General features: G+C 37.6%; 1 protein-coding gene across 4 annotated transcripts; it reads right to left on the reverse strand.

Annotated features, from left to right (window-relative positions):
* Positions 1 to 641: 641 nt before the first annotated feature.
* TMEM156 (transmembrane protein 156) lies at positions 642 to 27,163 on the reverse strand. 4 transcript variants are annotated; one of them, XM_032109547.1, is made up of 7 exons: positions 27,026 to 27,163; positions 22,441 to 22,722; positions 20,843 to 21,091; positions 18,664 to 18,771; positions 15,424 to 15,531; positions 9,665 to 9,768; positions 642 to 1,945 (listed from the first exon to the last, which is right to left on the reverse strand). In XM_032109547.1, the coding sequence occupies exons 1-6, from the start codon at positions 27,123 to 27,125 to the stop codon at positions 9,668 to 9,670; spliced, it is 948 nt and encodes a 315-aa protein (XP_031965438.1). In that variant the 5' UTR covers positions 27,126 to 27,163; the 3' UTR covers positions 642 to 1,945; positions 9,665 to 9,667. The 4 variants fall into 4 exon arrangements, with proteins under 4 accessions (XP_031965438.1, XP_031965439.1, XP_031965441.1 ...); XM_032109548.1 differs by having other exon boundaries at positions 15,424 to 15,528; positions 27,026 to 27,162; XM_032109550.1 differs by having other exon boundaries at positions 22,441 to 22,543; positions 27,026 to 27,112.
* Positions 27,164 to 27,758: the final 595 nt, after the last annotated feature.

Genomic DNA, 27,758 nt, shown 5'->3' on the forward strand with positions numbered 1-27,758 from the left:
AACCTCAGGAGGAAATAGCAAGACACTAAACCAGTTGTTTTCAGTCCATTCTTTCTCCAGTGTAAGGAGGCTGGACCAGAGACTGCCTGAGATCCTTTTCAACCTGAATTACTTGAGGATCACATTTTTTCTTACCATCCTTACCAATGTCCCCCCATTCTTCCACTATTTCCTGTAGTTTGGATTACACTTAGAAGACAAGGTAAGCTTTACTCAGCAGACATTAAAAGCTTGTAAGAGCCTTTTGGGTTTTCTGGTTTATGATGTTTTTAAAGGTAACTTGGAAGATGGAACCTTCCAGAGTAGTAAAACCAAACACCTGGAGAGCTGTGGTATAACTGTGGGTAATAAAACAGCAAATCACAGTTTAATTCTCAAAGGAAAAGAGGCAGGTTATAGGCAGCAAGAATAATAATAGAATTAAATTGTAGGAGAAAGAAAATTAAGTTGGGGTCACAAGAAGCAGGGCTATTCCTATCAAGATCTCTGGATTACTGAAGGGGAAGTGATAGATAGCTTGAATCACTTGAAGCATTTAAACACTGACCAAAATGGCCTTAGCAACTCTGTAGTGATTTGAGACAAATACATCTCTTCATATGTAAGTTGCTCTCTATAATAAGAAAAAAAACACCCAGAAACAAATTGGGAGAGGTTTACTTCATACGCTGTATTAAAAACTCCACTTCTGAAAAGCATTATTACCACAGACAAACAATAAAAAGCCCCCAAATCAAGAAAGCATTTTTCTCTTATTTTTTTTTAATAAGATGGTAACAAACAATAGAAACAAATGCTTCAGACTTATCCAACTAATTATAAAAAATTCCATATGCCCTCAAATCATTCAGAAACTAATGTTCACAACTATTCCTATTAAATCTGAACTGCTCGGTGTAGACTGGAAAATGCAATTTCAGAAAGCTTCAGGAGGGGGAAAGGCTGTATAAATGTATTAAAGGAATGGAGGTAATGAAGTATTAACTGGATGCTAAATTGCTGCCTGTCATGTTTGCAATGGGCAGTTTACAACCTGTTCATCCTGATGGATTTAGCACAAGGGAGCCTGAAGTCCTGGCAATTTCTGTGTCTGCCTAGTAGTTGATGGCTGAGCTGTACCTACAAATCATGTGTTAGCACCGAAGGAGTTTGGGACCCTGCTCAGCCCAAACAGCTCCATTGCACTCAGAGGAGCAGTAGTAAATGGAAAGTAAGGAAAAGTTCCAAGAGATAATGAGTCTGAATGCTAATGACCCAAGCTAGTACAAAAGATGGAAATGCAATTTCTCAAAAAGTACAAACCCATTTAATGTCTTAAAGAGTTTTTAAAAACCATAATAATGATTTTGCGATTGGAAGCCAAATTAGTATTTTTCCACATTTTTTTCTTTATCCACTAAGATATTGCCCAAATTATGACAGTCTTCCTGGTTTACTGCAGAAACAAACATGCTTGCTGCAGAATTCTTTCTTTCTGTAATACTTTGGCTACCCTTCTCAACGGCCAGAAACTGTATCTTTCAGGTATCTTAGTCATCTAGAGCATTAAGTAGGTTGAAAATTGTGCTCATTTCATGAAAGTAGAGGATAATTCCTGGCTTTATACAAACTTCTTATCCTATGGAATATATAAAATAAATTTCTGCCCTGATAAAGAAATGTAATTATCACAAGGATTGTCTCACAACCATGTATGAATCCTGAATGAACAGAAAATAGATGTGAAATCTGTACTCGCCTATCGAAGTTGTTTCTACAGCAAAACGTGTTTGTCTATCATTCATATGATGGACAAAATGGAGCTTGTCAACTAAAATGCATAATTGGCATTCCTATGAAAAGATGGATAACATGGCTCCCCAAGCTGGAGATGGGGATGCTTTCTTCTGTGGTGTATGATGTGTCTTCTTTCATCCAGTAATGCTGGTATTTCAAATGGTGATACCTGAAACAAAAGCAAATAGTATCAGAAAAAAAAAAAAGAGTAGGTTAATTAGGTCTTCCCTAATTTATCTCAAATGTCATAATTTTGACTTTCACAGTAATGAATTCTCCTCTTTATTACTAAAGAAAAAACCATTGTAAGTAAAAGGCAGACAAAATAGATGATGCACATGAGATTGGAGCAAAAAGACCTGAGACTGATGCCCGACAGCTGAGTAGCGGCTCAGGTACCTGCCCCATGAGAGCGTGATACAGGAACTTGAGTGAGGCACACCAGGCCTTTAGCACTTCCAGGGAAGGGAGTAATGCAAGGGTGGGCAGAGCCAGAAACATTCACCACATCCACCTGGCTGAAGTGCTCTTCTCTGTCCTACCATGTTTTCCATTCTATACTGCTATACAGCAGGACAAATTTGGAAATAATGTCATAAAAGCAGCTTTTTCCACATTCTCAAGTGAAATGCTTCTCTCTAATCATCAATGACACTTTGGAATTTGGATTGCAGCTCCCAGAGCTCACAGATTCCAGTCAAGCTTACCTTTTTAGGGAACTATACAATGATGAGGGAGGGGAAGAGGAAGGTGGAGTGGAAGTACAGGATTTCTGAACTTCTAACTTGCACACTGAGTGAAAAAGCAAATATAGCTTGTCACCCATTCTGGTAGCTCCCATAGCTGCAGGCCCGATTACAACATCAGTCTACATTTTCTTTTACATGATAGGAACTGGGTTCAGAAGTGTTCCTTGGCTGTGAAATCGTACTGGAGGCAGCAGCTGCTGCTGAAGTGAGCTAGAAAATGGCAAGTGTAGGCAGGATACACTGCATCAAAAATTGATGCCAGCTAATGGAGTGGTGGGTTTAAACAGCCTGCACAGTGCCCCTTTTACAGTCCAGTTCTGCCAGCAAGCAGGAGTGCTTCCCTTGGAAACCCTTCGTGTCTCTTTTGGAAAGAAACACATCCTGGCATGCATTTAGTGCAGAACCCAGTAATTGTGCCAAAGTACCCTGGAATGTGCTCAGCAATCTGATTCTGTGAGCTCTTCTGTGCTGAGAGGAGTTGTCATTCTAATGTACCATTAAGACCAGAATCTCTTATGGAAGCAGAAACAAAGGGAATTACCTTTCATGATAGTTAAAAAATAAATACAAAATAGAGTGCATACAGTTCTGAAAACAATTTCAAGCTGCATGAGGGCATAAATCATAGAATCACAGTCATCAACAGGAATTATGGTGTAAAAAATGAAGTCATACAAAAACAGCCAACCAGCAAAGCCAGTAGGTCAGTACCAGTAGGAACTTCTCCCTTCAGCAGGTTCACACCAAATTTTATGATAACTTTAACCACAGTACTATCACTTCAGAGCACTGAAATTATGCTTTTCAGAAAAACTGTCAAAAGGATAGTTGGAAGGATCCAGCAATTTAAAATCACACCTACTGTTCTTCACAAATACCTGCATGAAAACAGCTTAACTGTAATCTTCCTCTCACTCTTGAGCACACTTGTTACATGCCTTTGCTAGCATGTCTTATAAGTTTCACTGTTTTCTCTGCATAATTTCTGTCTTCTGTTGTTTGTGTGGGTGTCTTGCTTGAAGACAGATGAGAGATTCTTTTAAATATGAAAACATTTTTGTAAAGCCACAATCATGTAAGCAAAACAGGCAAAGAATATTTTTAGTTGCACTTTCTGCTTGTGCTACTAAGTTCAGCAATGATGGCATTTAAAGACCTCTTCAGGAAGGCAGCAGGGGCATGAGCCAAAGCCCAGGTAATACCCTAGGTGGGCCTGCACTGAAATTTCCTGGCATTAGACTGGAATATGCACAATCAAATTTCTCATTTCCTAGGGGAGTGTTTCATTAGAAAATGATGATAATCTGAATGTTGTTGGATAAGAGTCAGCCTCTCATACACTTACTTACTGATCTCTTGTGCCACTCTTAGGGTACTCGTAGAGGGTTTCATGCCCACACGTTTCTCAGATTGTAGGGGTGGAAAGCAACCCATCAAATTCTTCTATTTTACAATTTCTTTGACAGAGGTTTTGATCTTTTTAGCCATAATAACCATGTGTTGTCCCTTCCAGTAACCTATCACCTACCTTATGTTCCAGTTTTATAATCCACTTCACCTGAAGATAAGATCATGCCTTAAATTCTATATTCACTGGAGACCAACTTGTCTTGTTTAACTGTACAGCTGCACTGTCACTCAGAAAGAAATACAGAGACGTGAAGCACCTTATGTGTTCACGGATCTCAAAGCTCTTTATAAAGACAGATGGCAAAAGTCAGTGTACTAAAAACCATTGGCAGTTGCTGATGTGGAACTTTTATTAGCTTTTATGCAGCCTTTGACAAGTCTACCAGTTTTATTTTAAAAATTAATGGGATGTAGGATACAAAGATTCTTTTATCTTGTCCTTGTGGCATTGATTGTCAAAGAGATTGATGCAGTAAATAAAATGTTTGAGTAATAGTGACCAGTTTGTGTGAATTTGGTCTAGCATCAGCCCAGAGCATAACACTGGGCACTTTCAAGGAAAAAAGCCAAACATCCACAACAGTTGGCTTTAAGACACTTGAGTTTTTCTTCTTTCTTTCCTCATAAAATGGCAGCATTTCATCCAGGAGCTGTCAGGTATCTGTCTCTAATTTCCCCAGACAGAACACTGTTCTCTCCCTAGTCATTCATGAAATCTATTAATGCTGACTTTGATTCAGAGAATACCGTGCTGCTTCCCCTTAAACAGGCAGAGAGCAGTGGTACTGCAGGAAAGGGTTCACGAAGGGTTCATGAAGTTTCTCTTCATGCTATAAACACGTGGCTTTTATTCTGCCCTAATCACTCTAAGATCGAAGTGCAGCTTTGGTGTGCGAGAGGCCTGCACAGTCAGTCTGCCCAGACTCCACGTGGCCCCACCCGGCCGAAAGACGGTTTGTCACAAGGGCAGGACGCTGAGGGAGAGTCACTCCTTGAGGCAGGTTTCTTTAAGCCTCCAAGGGGAGGTTTAGCCAAAACCTTCCCTATTCAAAAATGATTTCAGAGATAACCATCAACATTCAGAGATAACCATATTTCTGAATGCTCCAGCACCTTTATCTTACGTATGGGTATGGTGATTTGGCTCTTACTTGCCCAGTTTCATTTCTTACTTCAGCTATTCTTTGCCCCCACTATTCTTTGTTTAGGCAATGGCCATTGAATCAAGCACATTCAGAAGTGTTAATCCTCATGGCATTTTACAGCTGCTGAAAAGAATAGTTTACGCAAGAAGCATTCTTAAAGTTAAAAGTACCAGTTGATGCAAGCAGAGCTTTGTTAAAAGCACTGCACAATCTCTGTTTTAGCTGAGGACAAACAGTTCTTTCTTACCACACTGCAAATTAGTAAGGAGGTGTCATTAGGAGAGACAGAAAAGTTGTGTCTCCAGAGCCTTATTCTAGCATGCTCTAACCTGAACAGCATTGCCTCTGAATGCAAATATTAGCCCTGACTAAAATGTTCATGTTTCCAATCTAAATAAAATTAGGGTAATTAATGTTACAGCCTTCTGACAGCACTAAGGAAATACATTGACAACTGTCGTATGTTGTCCTGGTTCTGGCCAGGACAGAGTTAATATTTCGCAGCAGCTGTGAGGGGATGAGCCTGGAGCTGTGTAGGTGTGGCTAGCAGATTATTCCGTACCACCTCAAATCATTGTCAGGAGCGGGGATAAGGGACTCAAGCTTCCAAGGAGAAGGGTGTTCCTTCCAGTGGGGAAAAGCCAGTTAGTATTGTCCCAGGCTTTCCTTGTAAATTGTTTCCTTGTCTACACCTTTGGTTATTGTTTTCTTATCTCATTGCTGTTTCCACTAAATTGTTTGTATCTCAAACCATGATCTTTGCCTTTGCGCTTCCAATTGGAAGGGAGGGCAGCTAGTTTTAGTGGGTCTACTAAACTGGAAAATACCATTCCTAAACCACCACATATGTAAAGAGACGACTGTCTTAAAACACTTGAGGGACACGGCTCATTCATTTTTTTCCAGGGCAGTTGCTAATATGGTAGTTTAATGAAAAATGGCAGAAACAGAAGATTCTTACCTTTGGTACTCAAGTTGTAGTAGTTACCGTGAAAATACACAGAGACATTAAGTGATCTATGCTGAAGAGAATCACCTTTGGCAAAGGCACAAGTGCAGAAGTTGGTGCATTTCTTATTAGCTGAATTAGCTATCAATGTGATAGTGAATAACAATGCAGTTGGGTGCGTTTCTGTGTGCGCACACAGATAGATACACCACACGACGGGATCTAAGTATATTGATAAACATGGCAACACATGTATGGTCATACGTTTATCAATATATTTGCATTTTATAATCAACAGTATTGCCTTAAATCAAAGGACTTTAAAAATACATTTATAGAAAGAAATGTCTTTTTCTGACATAAAAAGAAAAACAGCAGAAAAGTGCAATGTGTAATTGATTATTGATATCTCTCTCAATCTACTAGTAGTCTATTTCACTGTTGCAGACTTGAGCAACAAGCACAGAATAGGCAAATAGGTCTCTCCTGACCATTACTGTGGCTAAAAACTCTGTTTTTCAGCCTTTCATCTTTCAATGCGTTGTGTTAAGGGCCACTGCTGAGGCAGTCAGCACCTTCTCCAGCTCATTAGCAATAATGATCGTGATCAGAGTGATCCTTACTTTTACCTTTCCTCCTCCTCTCAACTGCTGTTACACCTACCACAGCTGCTGTGTAGGTAGTCTCCTGACAGAGAAATCAAACACTCTGTGCTGTGGTTAATGATTTCTCTAAGTGCAGCTCCAGCTGGCTGGAGATGAGGACAAGTATAACTCATTTTGCCTGTCTGATTCAGGACAGGCATTGAGGTAACTCTTACCAAACCAGACAGAAGCCAGGTTTGAGGCAGGGAAGGGCAGCCATTAACAGCATCCCTAGTGGAGCTCTCTCAGGTTTCTAGCTCTGCCTAGAACCCTTCCTTATCTGAGGCTCTTGTATCAGTGCTCTGAAATTCATGGGCTTCAGAGGAGCAGCTGTCAGTGATACAAAGATGACGGGTTTTGATCAAGAAGCTCTCTGGTACATACTTCTCTTATCCACCCCACCTCCTCCTTCAGAGAAAAACCCACACTTCATTAAGCTGATGTAGTCTAGAACTGTCTTTGGCAATTCTGGGAATTCAATCATTTTGGCGTTAGTTCAGCCTCAGTACTCAGCCTTCATGTGCGGTACATGTAACACAGCTTCTCCCGGTTGAGAGAAGCCCCACTGAGAATGCTGCTCCCTTTAGCAGCATTCTAGAGACTTCACAAAGACAAACCCAGCATTCATGCAAAAAGCAGATCACAATCTCCTTCCCTAGCCGCAATAACCACGAGTACTCATAGCTAGCAAGCTTTCCTGGAACTGAGCCACCCACAGACACAAGCAGTAACGAGCTGGATCTGACCTTATCAGATGAAGGGAGAAGAAGGGGGGTTTTTGCAGGAAGTGAAGCAAAACTAAAGCAGAAAGTACTTTTTATTATTTTCACAGTGTTTAGCTCTGAGACAGTATTCCTTTAAGAAATGTATTCAAAACATGATGAAAGGCAAGATCTAAATCTAACTTTCTGCCTCTGCAGCCACATCCTTTAGTAATATTTCCACACAATGTCATTTACCATTACAATTTACAGAGTATTCAGTATTATTCCCACATATCACATCTGGATTTCACCTCACTGCCAGCTGTCCCTCTGACAGGAAGACTATCTGGAAAAGCAAGCCTGCTTCTGTACAGCACTGAACAAGGCTTTTGGGGTTTCTCAAGATACCTAATCTTTTTCTTTGTCACTCACACAGAGATTGAGGAAAGGCATTAATTAATCCCAAAATGTCCTGGGTCTTGTATATTATCTCACAGAACAACCAAAAATCTGAAAAGCTGTTCCATCTCTTCTTTCTATCCTTTAGGTCATAACAGTTAAGGTAATAAAAGCAAAAGGTCATTGCAACAGTTACTCCCCACCACTAGCAACACAAAAGTTAAATTTGTATGGGAATGAGCAATGACCTTTTTCCTCTTGCTTCTAAAAGATGAGTTTTAGGTGAATGCAACATCCTGGAAGAAGAACAGAATTAACAAAGCATGCTAATGATCAGCCATAGTACTGTGTAAGTGAAGGCACTGAATACAGGAGAGCACCTGCTTAGCAGCACATCCTGTTACAATCTTAGAAATGTCTTATTTTTAACCCAAGAGTAAAAAAACAAATTAAGGTGGGCAGGTACCTGGCAGACATGGATATGGGAAGATAAAGGTTTCCCGAGAGACAGCTGACAGATATCAGAAAAATAAATGGTGTAGTACTGAAGTGGCTGGGAGGAACCCCTGCAGAAAAGGAAGAAGCTGCCCTAAGGAAGGGCCAGTGGGGCCTGGACAGCACCTGCTCAGTCAGAAACTGAGTCCAAATGGCAAACAGCTGAACTCAGATGATCTAAGAACTGCTCTCAGTTATGTCACAGAGTTCCCAAATCATGTTATCTCTTTGTGTCTCCTGATGTCCTCATTTTAAAATAATAACAATAACAACAACTTCTCATCTTTGTAAGTCTTCACAAGGTCTATGGATGACAATCACTTAAATAGGGGTCAGTATTTTTAATAACTATAATATACTATCCTATAACCCAGCTAGTCTCATTCAAACACCAAAAAATTATCTAGCTCAGTTATTAATTTATTGTGGAATTACCTCATCTTCTGTCTGCAAAGCTGTTCAAATTTTTTTCTTTAGCTCTGTTCTCAATGTACAATTTCATCTTCATGGTTCCACATGAAGAACAAAAATCAAACTGCTCTTCAGTACATCAATTTTTTAACACAATAAAAAGATAGCATGATGTGATATTGAGTTTCTAATAAAACTCCACCCAATTTAAATAGAAATGTAAAAGAACGATCTCCTTAAGCTTTTAACCTAAAAAATTCACCACACCATAGTACCATACGTGCAAGTAGCCATCGCCTTGTCTACGCACTTGAAATATTAGTCTGTATTACTTGTTCAAGTAGCATCTGTTCTGTTTCTAGACATTACTGGTATTTTCAGGAAGAGATATCACTTACTGCACATTTCTATGCAGATTTGTTTCCTTGCATCTAGACTTCCTGAAACAATTACTGCAGCACAGTGGCTGCAGAAAGTTAGGAGTGGGAGAATAGTTTTAGTTCTGAACAGAAACCAGCTTCTTGTCATTCATTCTGACTGGTGTAAGTACAAGAGAGCAATCAATTTTTTATCTTGGGGAATTTCATAAGCAAGATATTTATTTCAAAGATGGAATTTTCTTCAGAGATCATTTGCAAATTCCTTTTCTTCTCTGCCCTTGTCAGAAACAAATGTCAGCACAATCCTGAGTCTAGGACACAATATTTTACACCAGAAAAGGTGTCAGAATTTGCATCAAGGTCTGCAGGGACACACAGGGTTTAATAGACGACACATAATATTATAGATTACTTTTGGTAGCAGAAAGAAAATTGATTCTCTTTTTCTGCCACCTAGCTCTCACAAAACACATTATCCAGCTTTTTGTCTCATATACTTGGCTAGAAGAAGCAGTAATTTATTTTGCACAGATATTGCATACTATTAATTCTAAATATATGAGGCAAACCAGAATAATCAGGGTTGTAAGATGTCTACTTACCTTCTACAGCTGATCCACGTGACAGTGCTCTTGTTCAGGAATTATGGGCAGTATCTCTGTGGTCTGTGCAGGACGTGGAATCTGTTGGTTACTGGTTTTCACTATTGAAAGTTAAAATAATTTTTATCCATATTGTTAACAGCAAGTATATCTGCAAAGTGTTGAACTTGCATATGCAAGTTTGAAAATAATTGAGACCTATCTAAATACAAAACAGAGACAAACAGATTTTAAGTGGGTTTTCAGTGCCCAGAGATGCAGATACTTGTCAGGAACTCCTGAAAGTACTAACCACGTTTTGTGTTTAACTTCCTCTTAATACCAGTAGGACTACAACATGCTGATTCTAAGTCTACCTGGGAAGCAGCTTGAAGGTAGACCAATAAATTTGTGTGAAATAAATTTGTGAATAAATTGTAGTGGAAATCCAAAAGCATGCAAATTTGAGGTTATGTGAGAGTCTCCCAAAATATACAAACCCCTACTTTTGACCAGTTAAGCAGAAACAACTGAAATTTAGAGTGTGAACTTCCTGACCCATTTTCATGCAAGGGCAGCACAGATTGCCACTCAGGCACACGTGGTGTGGCCTCAGCTCACTTGTCATACACACAGGGAGAGCTACTGGGTATCACCCAGCTGTCAACAAAGATGACAGCATACCTCAGAAGCAGAAAGGGGTGAGGTGATGTCTTTAGCACACAGATCCTGATACAGTATCTCAGTGGAATACAGATAAGGAAATGCAGAGATAGCATTGTCAGGCAAACACATGCAGAGTTGTTTATCCAATGCATTTTTCAAAGAACTACTGTAGAACAGAAATAATATTTTAACTCCTGTCCCTGACTATCCATTACTTCTGTAAACCTACACATGGGTTTCTACTGAGCTGACAACTAGAGGAGAAACTGTGCCACTTATTAACTATGTGCATTCTCCACTGACTACATCACTTGGGCTTCTTTCATTACAAATGCAAGTAAAAAGTAGAGTTTGCATCTTGGCAGCTGAAAAGCAAAGTCTTATTTTTACTGGGGTAGTTTTAAAAAAATAACAATGGATCTTGTTTCATCCTCAGGATGAACCTGGAGAGAAAGGGAATATATGCTGATATACCCTTCAGTGCCTCTGTGTAACAGTGTTCTGTATGCATGCAAACTGAGCAGAGAAAAAGTCCTTTGTGCATCAGTGCTCTATGGAAAGCATACAGGGCCTACAAAAAGCTCCCTAAAGTTAGCTGCATCCTATAGATTTTATCCTCCTTTTTATCTGAAAAAAAAATTTTAAGCCCCGAAGTGGTAATACGACATCACAATTTTCTTGGAAGTGTTGCATTTCAGAAACATTTAAGTCTGTGTTAAATATTGAATACTATGAGAAGCTTTGCTTTTCCCAGCATTATTCATGAAAGTCACAGAGGCAAAGATAACTATTCAGCTATGTCAGGAACTGAGAGGGACCAGAATCAAACAGGTGATGTTTCAGTTGGCCAAGATTAAACAAATTTCTCTTTTCTTGGCTTTGCTGCTGTAGAAGGTGTGTCTTGTCTGTTCTCTTTGCTAAAAAGAAAATGTATTACGGAATACAAGGAGGAGTGAGTCTGAACTCGCTGGGATGCCAGCCCTGACACTAGTGAGCCAGCATTTGCTTCTATTTCCAACATGTCAACAAACCTGAAGGAACACATCAGAGAGATAGCAGAATTTCCCCTATTTCCTCCATTCTTGTTGGAAAGGATCTATTATTTTAATAGGATAGCACAGAAAACAATACAGGAATTCAAATGAGAGGAAATTTGTCTTGTTATTTCTTCTGTGCAAATTACAGCTGTCAAGCCCACTCATATCAAATGCTATGAATGTCACAAACCCTAAACAGTCCAGGAAACAACTGCAGGCCAGGAAGCCTGAGGTTTTACTCTCTGAATCCTGGTTGTCACTATGACCCTGCAATGTTCTTCTTTCAGGATGAGTTATAGAATTAACATCCATCAGAATTAACTTTGCGTTACTGTGAGCAAGACAAGCGAGTCCAGGAATCTTGGATTTGTATCCTAAAATGTCATGAACTAAACTTTGACTCCATGAGCCAATAGAGTATCACTGAAAATGAGTATACTGCTTGAGCAATGTAGATCAAGGTGATGCCTTAGGTTTTAACTTTTATATTTTTCAAATTCTGTACTGCTTGGTGTGTGACTCTGAAGTTTCTTGTAGCCTGTTAATTTCTGCTCTCTCATGCTAGGCAGACATAACAAAGCCTCTCCACCTCTGCTTTCCAAGGACACCAAGACTGTCCAAGGCCAAAAGTATAAACCAAAGAGCTGCTAAGGGGGGGGCAAGCTGAGGGGAAAACTGAAGATTTAATTGGAGAATTAACCCTGCTATGCAAGTGAACCAAACCTGTAAAAGGGTGAAGAACTCGTGACCTGGGGTTCATCTTGGGGTCCATCTTAAGAAGAGCTTCAGGCTCCCCAGGGTGTACCTTAGAAGGCCTTTCAAATAAACACCTACTTTTATTCCCTGACTCCTGTCTAGTCTCTGTTTCTAGGAGGTCTCTTAAGGCATCAAAGGCATTATGCTTGAACTAAGGCTGCCCACACAGACTGTAGAGTAATAACATGATGATTTTAACAATATGATTCCCTGTCTGCATAGTCCAGTTCTAGCACAGGAATGAGGGCATGCCTTTTTTTCCAACACAGGCCACTTTCAAAACAGAATAAAAATAAACAAGGAATGTCATTCTTACTCTATAAATTCCCATTTAGACTTTCTTTTCCTAGTGATAGGATTCTAGTAATATAAATTCCCACTTAAGTATAACCCATCTAACTATATTAATGAATCTTCCAGACCTTACTAGGCAGATTCAGCTTAGGTGTTAAATGTCCTGATTTGTGCAATCTGATTCCTCTACAACTTCTTCTTGCTTTTTCTTTTTTTTTTTTTATATAATGTAGCATACAGTTCACACACACTGGCCTGCTCCCAACAAGTAATTTTGTGCCATGTCCCCAGGCTTATCTTTTTTTAGGATGCAGCTATGTGAGAATAACTACACTTAGTCGGTTACTAGTAATGGAAGAGTTACCAAAGTGGTTTAAGGAAAATGGGCTAAGGAAGAGGGTAAGTATAACCTTCTTCCTTTTATCTGCATCTGAGACTCCTTTAAGCAGTAAGCTGCAAATGACAGTTCAGCAGTTTCTATCTGAATTCTTTTAAAACTCTGTGGGGAATACATTCCAGGCTTTCTAATTGCCATTATTAATTTATTAAGCTGTTCTAAAGCCTCTTCAATTTAAGAAAGCTCTTCAAAGAAATTCTTGCAATAAAATTCTCTTAAGTGGGAATCTCACTAAGATTCTCTGTAGTAAACGCAGAGCAAGGAAGTGACTTCAATGGGTTATTTTCTATGCGTTATTACCATCAAGTTCTATTTGATGAAAATGCTCTGTATCTGGAAATACCGATCAGCCACTTAAAGAATACTTACTTCTTGCACCAAAAAAAAAGTACCCTCTCTTTTTTTCCTTGTCTTGTGGATGCATTTAAGGGCAACTCTTTGTTGTCAGTTCATACAATTCAAGGGACTATTATACATAAATACAATGGCAGGACCAGCTCCAAAGTCTAGAAAATGTGCTTTGTACAACCCACAGTCTAGTGCATTCTTTTTCGGACTCACAATGTTTAGTTAACATTTATGACCAGAATGCTATAAAGCTCCCCTCTCCTCACTATATGTGCTTAATCCTTTGCAGTACTGTGAATTTGAAAGATCATAAATTTAATCCTTCCCTAGAGAACATGCTATACATTTTCCCCCTTTTCCTCTGGTCACTGGACTTAATGACAGTGATTCATGGATATAAAGCCACTAACAGTTTTACAAAACTAACATTCATGCTGTAAATTACCTTTTTGTAGCACCACAGTAACATTAAGCCAGTAATTTACTGAGCTTCCTAAGAATTCACTCCCATTCTCAAAGTATAGGCTTCCCTCTTTTTCTTCCCTTATAATTTCTTAACTTCAAATAACCTTTTAGTAGCGCCTATACATCTTTTCATCTATATGATATACTGTCATATTCTCTCAAGTACTCATTACTGTGTTTCCAGGGTGATTGTATTGTCTTCAGTGGATCTCAATGGTTGCAAAGATTGCAAGCTATGCTCTAATTACAGTGAAAATATTGTCAAGGGCTGTCAACAAAGTCATCTGTAGCTATTTATAATCCATTATCATGGTAGCAAATCCTAAGCTTAGCAACTGTGGAAAGAATAAACTCTTCATATGGATTTGACTCCACTTTAAATTATATTGGTATAAACTGTGAAATTGATTGGATTGACTGAAATTACAGTGTGTGAAACCAAAGAATTTTATATAAACAAACCCCATTATAGCAGTTCATGCAACTAAGCATCTTTCTGGATTACATGGATCGATTGTCGTGGGAGGCACTTAGAAGTGAGAATGACAGACCAGTAAGGGATTCCTATTCTCTTCAGTAAAATCTAGTAAAACTAGATTTGAATTTCCATAAGACTCCATCATCAAAAATGCCTGGGATATACATTAAAAATGCAATTGTGAACATGTGATAAAACAGGTACGATATTAGTAAAGCTATGCAAGACAAGAGATGTCAGAAAAGTAATTCCTTTCCTGCAGAATGAAAATAACGAGCTCACAAATATATCTCAGAGGTAGCCAGTGCTTTAAGAGCAAGGAGCTAAATTGTACTCATAGGAGAGTTCAGACAGACAAGGAGCTATTCACTCTTTTCTAGGTAAAATTGAAATGCCATGAAATACTGAGTTGTAGACATAAATTATTGAGTCTCCTCTTACTCCCAAAGAACTAACAAGACAAAAGGAAAAGTACTTAAGCCTAATTAAATTTAAAACCATTTTTTTCATTTGCTGGTTTTGTATTTTTCTTGTTTTGAAGGGAGGTTAGTTTGCCATCCGGAGCTATTATTCTGTATGTTCACATTAATCTTTTTAAAGGTATAGCTCCCTTCACAAAACCAGAATCCATGAAATTTATTAAAGCATTTCACTCTTTAAGCAATGTCAGTAACACTCACAGCTACAGCTGGTAATTGCCCCTCAGACAGAGAGTTGTTGCCAAATCAAATTTTCTAGAATCCAAACTTTGAGTTGAGCCATACCATTTAATTTTTCTGTGCTAAACATACTACACTCTCAGAAGACCACAATTTTTTACCTATCTGAAACTCAAAAATTGCATGTTGTGGGAATTTCACCCTAGAAAAAGGCTATGAAATGCCAGCAAAACCATTTATGGAGTCCTGCTACAGGACTCATTCCTATTCATTCCATGTTTTGGTAGGAAATTTTATCAAGAGTCACAAACACATAGAGCATATATACATGTGTGTACATCTCTGTATACTTTTCATACACACACAAAGCACTCAGCTGCCAAACCTCAAAACTGGCACACAACATGACCAAAAATTTAAAAATTCTGTCATTAATGCAATACACTGGGAAGACTGGCAGAAGAAATCCCACATGGTATATGTAAATCTTCTTATAGTTCTGTTGTCAGAATTATATCTTTATAATAAAAAAGCGTTTCCTTAATATAAGCCAGATAAAATTTGTGGTAGCTTTGAAACAAACCTGAAGCATCTCTTGATAAGAGAGTCTTAAAATGTCTTTCTTGACCTCTGCACATCTCAAGATTTATTAAAATTTATTTTACTTTTATATTACTTACCAGGAAAATGATGAATTTTAGTAGCAGATACAGTTCTTCTTGCATGTCTAGAACCCTTTCTTCTTAGGATAGTAGAAACTGATGTTGCTACTCTGTGTTTATAATCTGCTTTAAACAAAAGGTGTTAGCATCAGCCCTGATTAGAAGGAAAGCTTGTTATTATTAACACCTGTTCAACACCTTGGAAAGTGTTAAAAAAATCAGGAAGGTGTTGGAATAAGGTGATGAGGAAAACCAAGGGCCAGATAATTTGTATTTTCCTGAATGGAATTTTCTAGACAATCCATTCAGGTTTATCCCTTTCAAATTATTCCTTGCCTTTATCTGGTACTGTGTACCTTGAACAAATTTTGGAAGGATATCAAAAAAAGTACGTGTTTCAGTACAGGTTTGGACTCACACTGCTGACAGTGTAGTATCAAGGATGGAGTGTACTGGCATCCTAGGAAGCTGACAGATTCCTTGCTAGTGTGGGGTGTTCATCTTGGAAAGCACAGCCTGAGAGCAAGCTCCACACCACTGACAAAAGATAGAGCTGGAAAGGGCACCTCTGGCTGTTCCTCAGCACCCAGTTCATAAACTCTCAGTCTTTCCATCCTTCTGCTGCTCTCTAAATACTGTGCTCTCAGTGGGTTTATTGCAGACGGTTGTGCAGCTGTTATGGTTAGCCCTGTTCAGCTGTGACTGCAGTCCAGGGCTCAGCCAGCTTCTGGTGACAGGCTCACTCCAGCTCTCTGTAACAGAATTCATTTTTATCTTTTTCCTTTGAGAACACTAAGAAATTCATACAGTTAAAATTGTTTAGGTCATGATTTTTTTCACGAATAGCCAGTGGAGATCTAAAATGCTGAAGCCCCAAGTGTACACTGTAACAGTTAATGTCAATGGAAGTTCTGGAAGTGTTTGTGAGACAAGATTGGAAGGGAAAAGGCAAAACAATTAATTTCTAGTTTAGGGCCTTTGCAATGGATCGATTGTAACCTCCACCAAGTTTATTTGGATATTTTATTTTAGGCACTCATGAAAATAGCTTAATGAGTTGGAGAGTCTCAGAGTCTACCTGGCAGAATATCTTGCAAGGTCTCAAGAGGAAATTAATAATTCCACATTTCTTGACAGCTTTCAGTGGTGCTCAGAAATTAAGAGAAAAACTACTAATTGAATTATGGCTGGAAAAATTCATAACAGCTGTTTTAGGAACATAGTAATATTCTGCTCTCTTCTCTGATCACCACTGAAAAAAATGAGTGCATAGACTTGCAATGAAAGGCGGCATCTTAATATATACATACAAATCTTAAATTTTCTTTTTTATGTGCTTGCCTTTTTATGAATAACATAATGATGTTGGTTATGATGTTATATATTATAAATTTAACTCATAAACCCACTTTTCCTCAATTAACAGAAAATGTATCCTCAAAGCAAATAAGTAATTAGAAGCCTCAAAAGGGCGTCTTTTCCTCCCTGCTTGTGTTCACGATGATTCTGAAAAACCTGAATTTAATAAAAAAGTGACGTTTAAGAATAAAAGTAGTAAATCATTAATCCTCACTAATTACAGTTCTGCTTTAAAAATAGGATGCTATGAGAAAGCATAGAAAATCAGAGACATGACATTTATAAGTAGTTTTCAAATTACAAATAAAAGTCCTTTAGATTAGAGCACTTAATAGCCCACTTATAAGTTCTAATTTACACTTTGTGGGGTTTTTATATACATAAAGTAGGTCTCAGAATTTGGTTCTAGCAATAAGCAAAATATCATGTATTTTAAGCAAGATTATCTGGCAAGCAGTTTCTTTCTTTGGGGCAGAGGGGTACAAACTTGACATCTCAAGCAACTATTTTGCTTATTCTTTAAAAATATAGGCATAACGTATTTACATTATGCAAAAAATCACAGGAACATGTTGGGTATGGGTACTCTTCTTCCTTCTGTTCAGTTATGATTAAAGCTAGACTCCAATTGCTCTTTCATTACAAAACTGCCTGTGCATACAGCAAGGATGATCAGGGGAATGGATTTGGCTTACCATTCATTCTATAACCCCTGTGCCCAGGGTCTCCTTTCACCACCTCTGACCTACAGTGGGAATGGACACCTGCCTGGGAATAGCAAGTAAATGCTGGCTGTCTGGAGGCGTTCTGCCCTCTCAGGGCTGACACACGCAGAAAGTCTCTGGAATCTGCTGTGAAAAGCACCTAAGAGCTATTCCCTCAGGTAACAGCTTAAGTAATACTCTTTTTCACAGTGATGAAAGGGAGTGTGCTCCCAGTACCACCTGCCTCTGACTGGGGAAGATAAACAAGGACCAGCAGCTGACAAGCGGTCAATCTTCTGCGCTGTTTTTGTGCAGAAGACTTTACCTTGATTGCTCAAAGGTCTCAAGCTCAGGGTACTCCTACAATTTTGTTCTTGTTTTGTTCATTGTATATTGCTAGAAAAAATACTGTAAAACTGATTTCAGCCTGTATCCCAAGAGAATTGCATAGGAAGAGTCTGCCTTGGCTGAAGGAATATTGTAGAAACAATTGTCTCAGTCTGGGAACTAATGGCAAGTTCTCTCATAGCAAATTTCTAATCACTTGGAATAGTCAATAATGATGGTTCAGAAATCACAGCAATGTTTTCTTTGCTGAAATAATAGCAAAGCGATGAAATGTTATCTGAGCTTAATTCAGCTCTGGGCTTACGAAGGCACACCTTGGTTGCCCTGCATGGGATTACACCACCAATTAATTTGAATAGCCAGTTTTTAGGACAGACAGATGAGTGTATATCTCCTCATATCTATCCTGTAATTTTTCGTGACTGTCACCTAAATAAAGCATCTTAAGGGAGGAAAGGGTATTTCAATTCACTTCTACTGGTCATTGGCATTTCTGCTTAAAACCTTCCACAAAGTTTAACAGTAGTTGTTTCATCTACTGAAATCAGTGTGAAACCAGAAGTTCATATCACTGAGCCACCAAGCATCTGTCAAAAAATCCGCATTTAATTTGCCATCAACAAGCTTGGATTTGCATCCACAATTTTTGCATCCACCAAAGAGGTGAGAGGTGATACTATCAATCATCTGAGTACTTCAATCAGTCTCTAAGAAGCTTTTACCATTTGACAATCAAAATATCAATGTCTGAGCTACAGTAATAATCAACACTTTTGTTATTATAAATTAATATATTTTTACTTGCATAGAAATTTAAATCAATGCAGATGAACATTTCGTTACTTACAGTTTTGTTTACTTTCTTGAACTATTTTGTAGATGACAATTGAAATAGTAAATACAAAAACTACTGAAATCATAGTGAGCCAAATGATCTTCGTCGTACACATTGGATCTGTCCATAAAATGTACAAGAGAGAAAATTAAGCAGCAAATCACTGGCAGAGAAAAGCAGAACATTCCATCTTGGTAGCTTTTTGGATTATGCCTATCCCCACAGATAAAAACAAAACAAAACAAAACAAAACAACAAGAAAAAAGAGATTTTGCCTTTTTCTTTCAGCCTTCTCTCTTTTTTGATATTAGGTTTCCTGTCTAGAATTTAGCTTAATTTTCACCTGTATGTATCTCCCCACAGCTGAAATAGATACAGGTGACTAAATGAATGAAAACTTTTCAACTCAGCCAGTGAAAATGCTTCAAAGATCAACATTTATATTTCAGGTAGAACAAGGGTAATACATGTGCCCTCTGTCTGGATAGAGCATGGAAGGAATTGGTCCATGGTCCAACATTGGCCTGTACTGGCATTCTTAACCTCTTGGTTCATCTCCATATATGAGAGAAGGCAAGATTCTACATATAGAAATTTTCTTATAAAAAAGTGAGGAAATGCCCCCAACAGGAGCCCTCTGGGGAATTCCTTTAATGAAAGTTGCCTTGAGGGAGAATCAGATGGGACTGGATGCAGGAGGTAAGCTACTCTTTCAGACAGCAGCTGCTGCAGAAATGCACCCGTATTCCACAGGGAATTAGTTCAGTAACTAGTACGAGTCAGGACTATATATGACAAAGAAAGGATGAGGAGAACTTTCCTCTCTGGTTGTTTGAATGGCCTTTCAAACTTCTTTGGCAGATGCATGTTAATGCACACTTTAGCACTGTCAAATAACTGTTTTTAAAAACAGCTATATTACTATGACTCATAAAAATCCAAATTACAGACTGTAGCCAAACCACTGTTTCCCTTTCCTTGACTTAGAACAGTATAATTAAACCTACTCTGACTTCCCTTGTATCTTCTCCATTGAGAACTCATGAGGCAAATGCCAACAACCCCATGGCTCTTCCCTCCTAATTTAGAACTAAAAATATCTTTTATACAGTAATCTAGGCTCCTTTTAAACAGAGCACTCTGCCCCATCTTGTAGCAGCTTGTAATGACTTGAGTATCAGCCCTGAGCACCTCTTCAGCTTTGTTTTGAAGTAAAGAGAAAAAAAAGGCATGTTGTTGATTTTTGTTGCAAATATGAGGTAACTACTACCCAGGTAAATCAGTATTAGCAAAGCGTGGTTAGCACCTAGTATTGACACAAGTTAGCAGGGTAAGGTACAAATTATGCTCCTCTCATGGCTAGACACACTTACTTAAAAAAAAAAAAAGAAAGAAAACAAAGCAAAAAAACCCAAACAATCCTAAGCTGCCCTTTCTTCTTTAGGATTTTCTCTGGACTTGTTTAAGATAGATTAAGCCAACTCTAAAAAACCTTTTTTTTTTCCAGCAAAGGTACAGCATAAAATGCATGTGCTGTGCAAAACCAAATGAATGTAATAATTCAGCAATTTCCAAATGACAAGTGTTGCATATAGACAGAATGGAAGCCCTGACCATGGTCAGGCAATCAGACAAAACCTCCTGCAGCACAAAGAGAAATACAAAAAGCTGACCTTTGTCCTCAGGGAAAACTAAGCTTAGTTCAGTGGAAGATTTAGCTTTTAAGCATACCATAGTAAGGCTATATAGTAGGATATTGCAGTACAACATTAAGAATGGTCAAACCTATCTCCTGGTTCTTCTACCACTGCAGTTAACAGGCATTTTAAAATTTACCTCCAAGACAACAGGGTTATTCCATTATTGGAAAAGGAAAATTATATTTCCAGGTTTTGTCACATGCAATTTGTGAGTCTGTTGCTGCTAAGCAAAAAACAGTGTACAGATATTTCCTTTGCTGTATTTCTTCTAGGGGGGAAAAAAAAAAAGCCACAGCTAAATATGCTTTAAATCAGTATAAAAATCATCAGTTTTCTACTAAAGATTGTTTTTTACTAAGGGATTTTCAAAATTGTATTATCTTCTTGTGAAATATTTAAATATTTTCAGATGGTTGCTGAAAGCAGAGAACTGCCTACTGGAGATTTTTTGCAAGATTTGATTTCCATTCTGACTCAGCTTTGTAACTTACATTCCATATAAGACTTCAGTTGCAGTGAAATATTCATACAGTCATTTTGGTCTTCCATCATTGCCACTAGACAAGAATGATTTAGCTGTTCTTCGGCTGAATTTCCTCCTCCAACTATGGAATTGTTGATGTGGATTTCCATCAGGTAGTTAGTATTATGCTCCACTTCTTTCTTGGAAACCGTAGTGAAATTAAAATATTTATAAAAATAAGTAACATCTTCTGTTTTCACTTCAAGTGAGCCTTTTGCTTTTGGGAAATAAAAATTAAAACAAAACTGTTATACAAGTGGTAGACCAAGAGACAACTCTCAAAGAGAACAGTGAGTTCTCTGTCTCATTTGCAAAAACATGCAGGTTTCTACATCACTGACTATGAAAAAAGATGGATAAATGTATACTGTGTAAAGTTACTTTGAACAGATCTGAAGAACATTGATGATCTGTACAAGATACATTTTCCCCTGCAAATTATAGCCCCTTTTTGCTTTACTATCACTTTGTTGTTGTTGTTGTTGTTTTTGTTGTGAGTTGTCAAAGGCAACAGGCAAAAATTAGGCTATGAAAAAAGATAGAACCCAAGTAAAAGCCATATGATGACAGAGATTTGAAGTGTCACATCGTCTATCTGCTATCAGTTGCAGGAGGTCCTTGCTTCACTTCAAACCACACGAGCTGTGAGATTCGTGCTATGTTTACAAAAAGCAGGTGAGACATTGTCAAAAGTGTTAGAGTTGTACAGGCATAACTGAGATTAGAGGTTGTCCACATATAACTTTTTATTTTTCATACTTGTTAAGACAGCTATTTTGTAACAAGAAAAATACACAGATGGAAAATAACTGAATTTCTTATATTCAGGACTTGGCCAAGTGTTAGAAAGAGGTATCTTCTTCCTCAAAGATTTCCAGATATTTGCAAGTGTATATGGCACAGAAGAGATGTGCTGCTACTGCTCTGAAAAGATGCGGGTGTTGCTACCTCTGCTCTGTATTGCTGTGCCATTCCTTAGTCAGTGCTGCCTTCTATAAAACATGTAAAGCCATTTCTGGTACTACACAGTTGTGGATAATGTAGACTACAAACACAAAAATGGTTATTTCTTACATAGTTGCCATTGGAATAGTTACCTACCGAATTAGTTCTTCAGATACTTGCTCACAACCTACCTCCATAATACCGGTAATCTACATGTAGAGTTCCAAAATGACATTTAAAAGCAAATTAGTTCTCCAGATACTTGCTCACAAGCTATCTCCGTAATACCAGTAATCTACATGTAGAGTTCCAAAATGACATTTAAAAGCAAATTCAGCTTGAAAAACTGTCAGAAAGTACAACTCCTTAGAAATAAATTAAGTACTTTAGAAAGTACTTGCTACTGACGTGTTTCACTGACAGCCAGGAATGAATGCCACTGAGAATCTGGCACAAAAATCTGTATTTTCTAGCCATTCAAAGAAAAGCTATTGTTCACAGACTTGCAAAGACCATAAAGAACCAGGAGCATACAATATTTTTAAAATACCAAATAAAAAACATGTCTTTTATTTTGTAATTAGCTGCTTCAAAACTAAGTACTTGTCTTATCCTACTTACTTTTTTTAGCTATTGACCCTGATCCTTGATGATCAATGTTCACATCCCTCTTGGATTCACACTCTGTCTGTTTAGGATGGGACTGTTGTTCCCTCCAGGATGACTGACAAATATATGGAATATTTTGGAAATTGGAATTATTTACAATGACCTTCAGCAAAATAGTCTGGTTTTCTCTTCTTTGTTGCACTGATCTTTTGTAAGAATTGTTAAAAGTACAAAGTGGAAATGTGGTGTTATTGGACGAACAGGTATCCATGCACAACATAATTACACTGTTAACTGTAAAAGAAAGAGTACTGTATTAGCCAGATAGTCAGGGACAAGTATGTGCATAGAAGCATTATGTAGTGGATATCCCAACCATCTTACGATGAAATGCACTTTTTTTTTCTTGAGGGTTATGACAGGATGTTGAATGCATCATATGTAAGAGAAAGCAGTCTAGATGCTGGATTTTATTTGCTGAATTATATTAAAACTCTTGTAATAGTAACTGGAATTTGTGATGGTATCTAGTCACACTCCTGTTTCAAAGCTGCTCCAGTTTGACCAAAGAAGAGAAAGCACATATGTACTTCTTCAAAAGAAGAGAGAGCATGTTTAGAGAGGGAACTTAGCCCTGGAACTGTGCAGTTGCAACATTCCAGTGCAATTATGTTGTAAAGTAGCTATAACCAAAATGAAAGCTTTCTTTCTAAATTACATTGAAACCACAGAGTGAAAATACACAGAAATGCTGCTGAATCCTCCAGCCACACCCCTCACATTCTCTTATATTCAGTCAACAAACATGGATTTTAATTATGACCATTGGGTTTGATATTCATAGCCAAACTTCAGTATCAAAGTACTGTAGCCAGAGTACATGAACGCAGTTCTGGAGAGCAGCAAAAACTACATAGTTATAAATGAGTGTGATTCTGTCTTCCACATTACAGTAGGGCTTTATCATGCAAATTTTCACTTGTGTTAACTTTGAACTACTTTTTCAGCATAAAAAAAATAAAGAATAAAAAATATGTGTGACCCCAACATTAAATATGTATTTACGAATAACCACTTCCCAGAGTTGATGTAGCATTAACCTGTGTGTTGTGGCTGTGTTTCCAATTCCAGTAGTACCCTTGCATCTCTATAAAGGGAAAACTTTGTATCTAACTCCCATTATGAGCAACTGGAGCAATGTGTTCATAAATCCTTACGTATAGAGAGCAAAATACAGCCTTTAGTTGCTCCGGTGCTCAGCTGCCATCTGACCACTTCAACAGACCACCTGTGTTCACAGAGCAGCAGGCTGACCTCAGAAACAGTTCAGTCAGGGATTCCTGACAGGATACAGAAATAAAATCCAAACTCCAGTGCCAAAGTCAGTTATCTTCCCTTTACTAACACTACATCAGAGAGTCATAAACTCCTTAAAAAACATAATAAATTGAAATGTAAAACACACAGGTAAGAAAAAGTTCATTTTGATACAAAAAGAAAAAATATCAGACAAAATTTAGGCCTTGATCTTTCCCTGAGTCAAGAAAAAGTATTTTCATCAAAATGCTTACAATCTGGCCCACACAGCAGGTCATGGAGCAGGCTTCTGAGATCAAATTCTTCCACCTGAAAGAGGCACTTGTCTGTGGAGATGAGCCAGGAGCAAAAATTGGATGCTTACTCTGCTCTCATGGCAAGCCAGGGCATCTGGGCAACCAGTCTAAAACCAATGCTACAGCTTTCAAGAGCAACTAATCATAATTCCCTAACATATCCTTTTCACCAAGGAATCTGTATGTGGACTTGGGCATCCAATGACTGGACTGTGACAGCCATCTATGTTTAGCACTGTGAAGTCCATTCTGAACTTCACAAATGTCTGAACAGCTCCAGAGCTGTCTGTGAGTCATGTTGTAGGTGCGTAAAAGGCATGTTATCTGAGTGAAAAAGGTGTGAATGTTGTCGAGGTAGGGGGGGTTCTTACCATCCTCTTGGAAGATCTCTACTGAGAAAGCAAATCAAATTACAATCTAGCATAAACAAGATCTTTCTTTTTTTCCACGTCACAGGACTGTGGCCTTTCTAAGGAGGAATATAGATTGTTGAACACTCGAAGAAGGGCTGCAACAACACTACACTTTCCCAGTGGATTGCATGGTAGACACAGAGCCATGCCATACCCATAAGAGGCTTGCTCCTTACTTCAGGACTGGGAAGCACCCTTCCAAATGTAAACATCACTCTAGAAATGTGGAAAGGTTTTTGTGAAATCTGAACACAGGCAGCCTGAATAGTAAAGAGGATTCTGAGATGAAACTGTGCAAAGTAACCCTAGGAAACTTTTATATTTAAAGACCTGCAACCACATGCTTAATGTTAACAAGTTCTGTGATTATTAAATTCTTCTATTAAACCTCTATTTACAGGGTGGTTTTTCCATATAAAATCCAAATCCATTAAAATGAAATTATTCACAGGGAAGATCAAATTTTGTAAAAAACTTGCTTCCCACTAAGAAAATCACAAATATTTCACTTTGCATGGGCTTGACTCTTTTGGATTTGATCTGCGGTATTCTGTTTTGAATCAGAGCAGCAGTGTATACAGTTGCAGTTTTTATCCTTTGGAAGCTGTAGTCACCACATAATATTACAGAGATACAAGACTGATAGTACAAGTTGGGGAATACACAAGTGATAGATTAAAGGAGATACACTCCATCAAGTAGCAGGACCCAAGGGATAGGACTGGGATTGAAAGCATCAGACTCCAAAAGGACAACCTCCTACTCTAAATCAGTGTAATTTAAAGGTTCAATGACTCGTAACCGAACAAGTGGGTTGCTTTACAAATATAAAGGAAACCTTTCACTTCTGGTAATGCTGAACTGTATTCTTTTGAAAAAAATTTTAAAGGCTAGTTTTTTGCAAATTGATTTCCCCCTAAATTTCTGTTTAATGAGAAATTTCCAGTTTTATTCCCTCTCCAGAATGAAAGTAAATGCTGGAATTTCCCCCGGGATAAGACATCCAGGAATTAGGAGCTTTCTGCCATTCATTTAGGAACTGCTCACAGGGGAAGAGCCAGTGATTATATTTCACATCTCAAAGATTTCCAACAACTCTGTCTGCTGAAGCCTCATACTGTAACCAGTGATTTGAAACATCTACAAAAAATTCTGTACATTTTAGGTTTGTCACAAAATCTGAAATAAAACCAGTTTTCAACAGAAGGTTTTTGATGAACCAGAGACCCAAAATCCTGAGAGATTTTGAATAAATTGTTCAACATATTTGCTTTCTAATGTAATTCAGACATCATTACACAGACTGTTACATAGTCATTTAGTTTCTAAAACATCCAAAATGCATCAATAATTCTAATTTTCCAAATATAAATCTGTGCTGCTCCAACTATAATTCTATTCTGCTCATATACTTCACAATCTTATTTTAGACATGCTGCGATTAAGACAGAATTGCAGTGATCACACTATTGCAGCCTAAAGCATGGCAAATAAGAGCAATCTAGAAAAATTATAATGGAAAAATGTAATTATTCTTTGATGTTTGACACTAAGGTTAATGTTTTCTTCTGGTAATAGTCATGTAATTGTTTATTTGCATAATCTGTGCTACAAATACTTTGTTTACTTCTTCATGGAGGTAAAACATTAATTATTCCAACATCTTAAACTGAATTATCAATGTTATGATATTCAAAACTTATGACAGCTTACCAAGTTTGTTCATTTATAAACTATAAAAATCTCTACATTATGTTCTAATTACTGATATGTCCATTCTTTATGGTTAATAAAAAAAATGTATAAGTAACCCAAACCAGATCTTTTGATACTAAATTTTTTCAGAAAATTATGTGCTTCATAAAGAAATTCTGTTATGATGCCTAAGAATATACTTTTTGTCAAAGGGATGGTTTTTATTATCATATTTATTTATTCAAAAGCTTTCTTAGGAATGGATGTGACGAAACTATTTGAAAATTAATTTACTCATGGCCTTTTAAAAAAGCACTGAATGAATAACTTGCACACATATGTACTTTGCATTTATCCTAAATCCAGTTTCAGCCTTTAGGATTACAAAGAAGTATTTGGTATTTATGCTACAAGATTTTCTTTACTCAGTTACATCTGTTCCGCTCCACTTTTCATCAGGTTACCACTGCACATCTCTTTCACAGACAGCATCTCATCACCAAATAGTGTTTTACAACATTTAAGTAAAGAAACTTCTAAAAAGTTATTTTTGAAGACATGAGCACCTGCTATAAAAGAACATAAGCACTTTAACTACTTTCTTCATGATGAAGGCAGTAAAAATACAGTTGCATGGAAATAGTTACCAAATATTTTGCAGTGTACGTAAATGAATGAAAAACTGCTTTCAGATTACCACATATAATTAACTCTGTTGGTTAAAAATCTAGCAAAAAGAGTCTATATCCTTTGCAAAGTCCAAATGAGTGCAGCATCCTAACCACTGCTTTTAGGAAAGCACTGGTTGCCAGTGCCAACTTTTCAATTGCAGACTCCAGAATTAATAAAAAGTTATTTTAAAAGCTGATCACTCACCTTCATGGATTTTGAAAAATTCAGGCAAACACAAAATAAACACGGTAATTATTCCTAGTGCTAATCTGAAGACTATTGGTTTTCTCAAAAGCAAGCACATGTCACTGAAGCACTTCCACCTAGCATAGTGGTGGTAACTTCCTTCCTGGCTTAGCTTTTAACTTAGTGCAGACATTATGCAAAATAACATCTATTCATTTCCTTTTCTTATCGTGACTTTCCTTTTTACTTCTCACTACATTAACTTGCAGAAAGCCACATTCTGTTCTTATATGGACATAGATGAGGATGATTCATTCAAATATGCTGAAGATAAAATTCATGTACCACAATGAAAATAAGTAAAAAAAAGAAACTATTTTATATGTTTGTGGTAGTTTTGGTTTAAGAATCCCCTAATAACCACTTTCCTATACCTGCTAAACAGTAAATCAATTATCTTTGTGAAGGAATTTTGTTCTCATTTGGCCAAGAAGATTTTTTAAAAATGAGTCAGACCCTCATTATAAAAATTAGTCAGAACCACATGAGTCAGTTATGGGGATTTTATAGTTTTATTTATATACATTTGCATGGGGCTAGGTGGAAGATAATGTTATACAATAGAAGATCTTTCAGACTTTAACAGACTATGTATTTGGTCTTTGCAATCTAAAGTTCTTGATCTGGCAATCAGTGATATACTAAGCGCAATGAACTGAGGATGAGCTGTTCATATTATCATTGCTGCTGA

Source organism: Corvus moneduloides, chromosome 5 (assembly GCF_009650955.1).
Source record: "Corvus moneduloides isolate bCorMon1 chromosome 5, bCorMon1.pri, whole genome shotgun sequence".
Taxonomy (NCBI): Eukaryota; Metazoa; Chordata; class Aves; order Passeriformes; family Corvidae; genus Corvus; species Corvus moneduloides.

What these genes read in the sequence shown, in the direction of transcription:
- TMEM156 (XM_032109547.1), bottom strand. Translation starts at nt 27,125, where the DNA reads ATGTGCTTGCTTTTGAGAAAACCAATAGTCTTCAGATTAGCACTAGGA. An exon ending in ACTGAAGTCTTATATGGAAT is followed by an intron (nt 18,772 to 20,842) that starts GTAAGTTACAAA and finishes TTTTATGGACAG; the next exon opens with ATCCAATGTGTACGACGAAG. An exon ending in TCAAGAAAGTAAACAAAACT is followed by an intron (nt 15,532 to 18,663) that starts GTAAGTAACGAA and finishes TTTTGTTTAAAG; the next exon opens with CAGATTATAAACACAGAGTA.